Source organism: Triticum dicoccoides, chromosome 4B (assembly GCF_002162155.2).
Source record: "Triticum dicoccoides isolate Atlit2015 ecotype Zavitan chromosome 4B, WEW_v2.0, whole genome shotgun sequence".
Classification (NCBI taxonomy): Eukaryota; Viridiplantae; Streptophyta; class Magnoliopsida; order Poales; family Poaceae; genus Triticum; species Triticum dicoccoides.
Window position 1 is genome coordinate 673,621,300 of NC_041387.1, and position 6,899 is coordinate 673,628,198.

The following is a 6,899-nucleotide window of genomic DNA, read 5'->3' on the forward strand; positions in this document are numbered from 1 at the left end:
ATCCACTCCCTCCCGACGGAACCCGCGCAGGAAAATACACACGCCACAGGTTCCTCATCCTCCCTACGATCGCCCCATGCCGCTTGTAAGACACGGCGGCCACCCCCAGATGCCTTGTCGATCCTTCTTCGCGCGCCACCGCCTCCCTTGCGAGGACGCCCCGCCATGGGTCTCAATCGGCGCCATGACGGTCGTGGCCTCCCCATCCGCCCTCGCGACCCTACCATTGGTGGCAGCGATGGTGGACAACCCCCAATAATGACGTCCTTGAAGGGGACATGCAGGCGATGACAATGACATGGCGAAGAGCTTGGTAGCGGTTAAGACGTGGAGTATCGGTGAAAAAGGATACCCACTTGGAGAGAGAGACGTTACAAGTGCACATGAACCTCATTACCCGACTGAAGTGTCTAAGGACTCCTAGTTCAACGCCCCTCCGCGCTCAAATAAGAACCCACAAGGTATAAAGATCAGGAGAGCTGCTTTGCGAATTTCGTGGCTGCGAGGGGATCACTGATTGATCGTATTGCGTCCCTTGAAAATAGTTACCAAACTATCGACCTGGAATGAACTACTACCTGTATAATAAGGGCAGTACAAGCGAAGTAATGACAAAAAAATCACAATCCAGAACATGGAGAACCAACAAAACCGAGCATGAGAAGAAAAGTTGTACCGTAACATTACCATAGAAACCAAACAACATATGCTAAGCCGAGCATCTTAGCGGAACACATGACAAGGTATATTCGAAAGGCGCCTCTCGGCTCTCGAGTAGGGGTCACGTGAGAGCTCTTCATAGCCACGGGAAATTGCGTTGCGTTTCACCAAACTTACTTATGTCCCAGAGACACAACTTGATGAATGAGTAATAATTGGTACAAACACAAACAATGTTTATCCCAAATATATCATGAACAATGAAAAACCAATAAGAGACACTTACTACCAAAAACTTGTTGAATTAATCATGATCAATAAATAAAATGCATTAAGTATTTTTTTTTGAGGGATAATACAGTGCATTAAGTGAGGAACACCTTCTAAACTTGTTAAACAGCCCACCTATCCATCCAGCAAAGCCACTTACCAAAAACAAGGCGGGGGAGACGGACGGAAAACCGCGAGCTTTTTCCAGCTCGAGTCAACCCACCAAACCCACGCGCCGCGGTGTCTTTCCCCTCCCCTCCGCCGGAGCAAAGCATCTCCGCCACCGCCATGAGAGATCCGAAGCTCCCCCCGCCGGCGACGGCCCGGAGGCCGACGCCCGGCCTCGCCGGCACGCTCCGGAGGCACTCCGCGTGGCTGCTGCTCGCCTGGTTCGCGCTCTCCGTCTGCCTCTTCCTCTCCGCCGCCCCGCCCGCCGCCGCCCCGCTCCTCCGCCCCGCCGTCCTCCTCCGCAACACCAAGCCCCGCGCCCTCGCCGCCGCCGCCACAACCTCCAGGCCCCCCGTCCGGATCTACGTCTACGACCTCCCCGCCCGCTTCAACCGCGACTGGGCCGCCGCCGACCCGCGGTGCGCGCGCCACCTCTTCGCGGCCGAGGTCGCGCTGCACGACGCCCTGCTGGGCTGCCCCGCCGCCCGCGCCGACCGCCCCGAGGACGCCGACCTCTTCTTCGTGCCCGTCTACGTCTCCTGCAACTTCTCCACGGCCAACGGGCTCCCGTCCCTCTCGCACGCGCGCGGCCTGCTGGCCGACGCCGTCGCGCTCGCCCGCCGGGAGATGCCCTACTGGAACCGCTCCGCCGGCGCCGACCACGTCTTCGTCGCCTCCCACGACTTCGGCGCCTGCTTCCACCCCATGGTGAGCGCTGTCGCGTGCGGGTTAGGTGCGCTTCTTGCGTCCAAATGGGGGTTTCCAAGGTGGAGCCGTGGAAGCTAGCTGCTGCGTGTTCTTGGCTCCTAAATGGCATACCAGCTGCTCATGACAGTGAGCGGTCGGTCAGCGTCGATTCCGAATCGGAGCGACTCGAGTTCAATCAATAGCTCTTGCTGTGAAATTGACCAATTCCTAGCTTGATTATCAGAATTTCTCTTGTGCTGCGCCGTATGTCTGTCAGTATACTTATGGAAGCTACTCATCCAACCATTAAAATGCATGGTTGTTGTCATGATGGAGCTTAGTTCGGCTTGAATTTACTTCAATGCGGTTCCCCAACTCCTATAAGAGATTTAGGGGAGCTACTCAGATGCACTAACGTTTCGGTTTGTTATGAGCAGGAGGATGTGGCCGTTGCGGATGGCATACCGGAGTTCCTCAAGAAGTCGATCCTGCTACAGACATTCGGTGTGCACGGCCCTCACGTGTGCCAGGAGGCAGAGCATGTGGTTATCCCCCCACATGTGCCCCCGGAGGTGGCGCTCGAGCTACCGGAGCCGGAGAAGGCGCGAAGGGACATCTTTGCCTTCTTCCGGGGCAAGATGGAGGTCCACCCCAAGAATATCAGTGGCCGCTTCTACAGCAAGTAAGCATATGTCACACTTTTCTTAAGTTGCTTCATCTACCAATTATCCCAAAGAGTTAATTACACAAAACCACAACTTCAGGATATCTTATAACACTTTACCACAACATTTGAATTTTTTAACACAAAACCACAACTTCGCGACAACTTATAACACTTTACCACAACTTTTGAGTTTTTTAACACAAAACCACAACTGTTGGCCTAATTCTCAACATTGAGCCCAAATCTACCGGTCAACTTCTTTTAACAGCCAATCTGAATGATTGGGCCCACATGTCAGGCTCTAGGCGACAAGTTCCCTCCTATGTGGCGCTGACGGAATGTGTGTAACATAGCAGTGTGCATACAACATCGTCGTCTCTTCGACGACGCGTTCACCTGCAGCTTCTACGCCATCTACCCCGGAAAAGAAAAAAGATCCGCCGTCTTCACCTTCTTCGTCTGGCGCACTCCGTCCAACCATGTTGTCGTCTGGACAACCGCAGCTAGCACATGCACTATACCACGTCGTGCATAGACAAGGCTCTTGCCTTGTGCTCCACCGCCGTAGAGACGCGCTCGTCCTCCCCAGGACCTCTCTGTCTAGTTCGCGCGCCCCGCCCGACCATGCCATAGTCCGGACGGGCGCTGCCAGCACATCCGTGCCGCCACGTTGTGCACAATCAGGGCTGTCACCTCATGCTTAACGACCACTGCAACGTGTTCGTCCTCACTGATTACGACGTCGAGATCATTTTGGAACTCCGGCGCCAACGATAGTGACATGCGGATGCGGCTTTGTGACACTAGGAACCTCGCCATTGAGGACGCTTGGAGTGATCATCCTATGGCAGAATTTTGACCACCCCCAACAACACCCAGCTCCCTGCTCAATGCGTCGGTGGAGTTTATAGCGCCGGTACGAGATGGCAAGAGAAGGAAATGGTAGGCCACATCGGAGATGCGCACATGCCACCTTTTTCCTGCTTAGTTCCTAATATGTGGGCCCAGTCAATCAAATTGTATATTAAAAGAAGTTGACTGATAGATTTGGGCTCAATGTTGAGAATTAGTTCAGAAGTTGTGGTTTTGTGTTACAAAAACTCAAAAGTTGTGATAAAGTGTTATAAGTTGACCTGAAGTTGTGGTTTTTTGTTAAAAAACTCAAAAGTTGTGGTAAAGTGTTATAAGTTACCCTGAAGTTGTGGTTTTGTGTAATTAACTCTATCCCAAAAGGAATAAGGGGACTGATTTTGAGATTTTCTAAGTTTCTGTCTCACTTTAGTAATGCCTTCTGAGAAATTCAATGCTATCTGATTGAATCATTTGTTCAATATATGTCCTCCATATACTCCCTGCAGAAAAAAAAACCTTTAGTTGCCTAAGTCTGGCAAGGTCTCACCCATAACTGTCAAAATTTCATCAATAGCTGTACATATAAGGCCAGTAGGATAACAAAGAGTAACTTAAATTTAACTGATCAGACCATACTTACAATTTACTGGTTCTTATCATTCCCTTGCAACAGGAAGGTGAGGACTGAGCTACTACAACGGTATGGTCGTAATAGCAAGTTCTACCTTAAGCGGAAGCGATACGATGACTACCGATCAGAGATGGCCCGTTCTCTGTTCTGCCTCTGCCCGCTGGGCTGGGCGCCGTGGAGCCCTCGGCTTGTGGAATCAGTCCTGCTCGGTTGCGTTCCTGTCATAATTGCCGATGATATACGCCTGCCATTCCCTTCTGTCCTCCGGTGGCAAGACATCTCATTACAGGTGGCCGAGAAGGATGTCGCCAGTCTCGAGACGGTGCTGGACCATGTTGTGGCAACAAACTTAAGTGTGATACAGAAGAACTTGTGGGATCCTGTGAAGCGGAAGGCGCTGGTGTTCAACCGGCCGTTGCAAGAGGGAGATGCCACATGGCAAGTCCTGAGGGAGCTTGAAGCTTTGCTAGACCGGTCTCAGAGAAGGAGAAGGAGCCGTGTCGGATCATCGAGGAGGTGAAGACCCGAGTGAAGCCAACCGCCAAGGATCTTTTGGTGGTTGCTGACATCTACTCTGCTGCAGCTGTGCAACAACAGCTGCAACTTACAATTCCTGCCGAGCCAACAAAATCACTTGTTGAGCATGAGCGCTGCCAGTGACATGGATTTTTCTCGCCGGAAGTTCAGAAGATCAGTTCCTGACATTCCATCCCAATTTTTGATGGTGAAGTGGACAGTTTGCGAGTCTGTGTATAGTGTACCAACAGAGGCAGTCATGGGCTGACAAAGTGGCAATCTCTGTACAGGAAATTAATTTTATTCATTTATTAGGTGGTTCATGGGTGTTGTGAAGAGGCTGATATTGTACTGGAGATGAAAGAAGATTAAAGATTGTAGTATTGCAGAGGGATGTCTGTGAAGACGTTTCCTAGATGTACCTGTAGAGTTGTTCGGCTGTCATACTTCCATGTACCATATGTCCAATCTTGTTGTATAGAAAAGGGTGCTTCTGTTCCAGTTTTGTTCAGGAAAATGAAAAGGATGGCTTCAGTTTCTGTCACTTTCTGATAAAATCACCTTGGAGTTCAGTTCATGATCAAATTAGCTTTATTCTTTGCAAATTCCATTCATGTGGTTGCTTGAATTCAGCGCAAACAACATGAGGGGAAAAAGGATTATTCAAAAGTACCAACATAATTTGTTGTATTTCGACCCTCCTGTTTCTGCACTAGATTGGTTTCTATACTAGCAGAACCGATCATTCCATTTCTGCTGCCCTCAGATTGTTCTCAACTTAATTTATGCGAACCGTTAGCGTTGGGCGTGATGAACACTCGCCGATAGCACATCTACAATAGAAGAAATCAAAGTTACAAAGAAAATGCAACATAGCAGCAAAAAATATTTTCTGTCTGAATGACCTGATGTGCATGTGCCTTCCCCTAATCAAACTCATAGACTTTGTCAAATCAGCATAACATACAAATGGAAACTTCATTAGAAAATTCTAAATCCTAAACCTTCGAACAAGCATGCTTATTCAGGAGAACATAGAGATAGTAGAGCTTCAGCTCAAAGACAGGATGCAGATGCCCATAGGTGGAAGAGAAGCATTTTCAATAATTGCCAATAAGGTTTGCAGTTTACATGGCATATAGTGACTGTTATTCAATGTCTTTACTGGTCCACCCAACTGAGATATGCCATTTCAATGTGTGCTATAGAAGTAATCAACTATGAATGGCTAGCCTGTAATCCCCTGCAGTTGAAAAATGCATCATGTGTGTTTACATGAATTACTCAATACTTCAAGAGCATACACCCTTGCAAGGAGCATCCTTGCAGCGGCAAACAGCTCTCCCTGAAAGCTCCCATCCGTTGAATCCACGCTCGAGGACCGTGATGCTCTTCACCGCTGACTCTTCCTTGGCCTCTGATAAATAGTCCAGGAACATTCTTGCACAAGATGGACCGCGCACCTGCAGTTTGAATGGACGGTTACAAGAAGAACCAGAGGCGATAACCTAAAATCAGATTGGGAGGTAAAATTGTGATGAAAGAACACAAGCGACATACAGCGCTGCTGAATGTAGGAGCTAAATAAGCACAAAGTAACATAGCTGCTACCAAAGCCAAGCGTATTTACCAAGACAAACAACACAAATGACAGTTTATAGCTCTCGCTAGAAGATAAATCCAAGGTTTTTATTTAATATTATTTCTGAAGGGTCCATGGTTTATATTTGAAGGAGCCATTCAGACAAAACCTAAGCAAATAAAGATGTCCTGACCACAGGCCTAGAGAGCACACAAAGATTGCATGGGTATAGAAGAACACTGACCCTGATATCATACAATCATGAATACAAATAACATGTAGAACCACAAAAAGGAAACAATGGAAGTCCCTATGGTTACGGCGTCTGGAAAAGAAACTGTCTCACTGTCGATGTTCACGAAATCTTCAATGGTCTGATTCTAAAACATAACGTAAGACAGCTCCAATCACCTCAGGTCTGATTTTATGAAAACATAGCTGTCTTCCTGTTTTGTACACATAGATAAAACAGCTGCTACCAGAGCTAAGCATCTTTACCAAGGCAAACAGTACAAATTACAATTTATCAGTTCTATTATCTATAAAGTAAACCATATGAACTCAGAAAACGATCCCAGGGAACTAGCAGTAGAATTAAGCAATAGTCCTTGCTAGAAGATAAAGCAATGGTTTATATTAGAAGTACTGATTCAGACAAGGCCTAAGCATGGAAATATTCCTTACTGCTGCTTGGAGCCTTTGGAAGGAGCGCAGTAACAATTACTTCAGACGTGTGTCACCCTCTATTCAGTCTTGGTTCAACAGATTCAAGGAAGACTTTGGCAATATTAGATATAGACTGTCTAGTGATAAGAGACATGTTGTCTCTTCCTTCTTGCAAAGTCTGCCTCAACATAGTTAGGGCT

The 6,899-nt window shown here is 48.1% G+C and overlaps 2 protein-coding genes across 3 annotated transcripts in view; one reads left to right on the forward strand and one right to left on the reverse strand.

Annotated features, from left to right (window-relative positions):
* The first annotated feature begins 1,079 nt into the window (after positions 1-1,079).
* On the forward strand, positions 1,080-4,962 carry LOC119292278 (probable glucuronosyltransferase Os03g0107900). Its single transcript, XM_037571119.1, has 3 exons — positions 1,080-1,806; positions 2,223-2,467; positions 3,978-4,962. The coding sequence occupies exons 1-3, from the start codon at positions 1,219-1,221 to the stop codon at positions 4,453-4,455; spliced, it is 1,311 nt and encodes a 436-aa protein (XP_037427016.1). The 5' UTR covers positions 1,080-1,218; the 3' UTR covers positions 4,456-4,962.
* Positions 4,963-5,533: 571 nt separating this feature from the next.
* LOC119292279 (arsenate reductase 2.2-like) overlaps positions 5,534-6,899 on the reverse strand; it is a 2,759-nt gene continuing 1,393 nt past the window's right edge. For both annotated transcript variants that reach the window (XM_037571121.1, XM_037571120.1), the window contains exon 3: positions 5,534-5,914. In XM_037571121.1, coding sequence (XP_037427018.1) covers positions 5,744-5,914 — 171 coding nt within the window. In that variant the 3' untranslated portion in view covers positions 5,534-5,743. The remainder of the gene's footprint in view (positions 5,915-6,899) is intronic.

Excerpts from the sequence above, each read along its gene's own strand:
- LOC119292278 (XM_037571119.1), top strand. The coding sequence starts at position 1,219 with ATGAGAGATCCGAAGCTCCCCCCGCCGGCGACGGCCCGGAGGCCGACG. Across the intron at positions 1,807-2,222 it reads GCGCCTGCTTCCACCCCATG|GAGGATGTGGCCGTTGCGGA; the intron begins GTGAGCGCTGTC and ends TGTTATGAGCAG. Across the intron at positions 2,468-3,977 it reads AGTGGCCGCTTCTACAGCAA|GAAGGTGAGGACTGAGCTAC; the intron begins GTAAGCATATGT and ends CCCTTGCAACAG.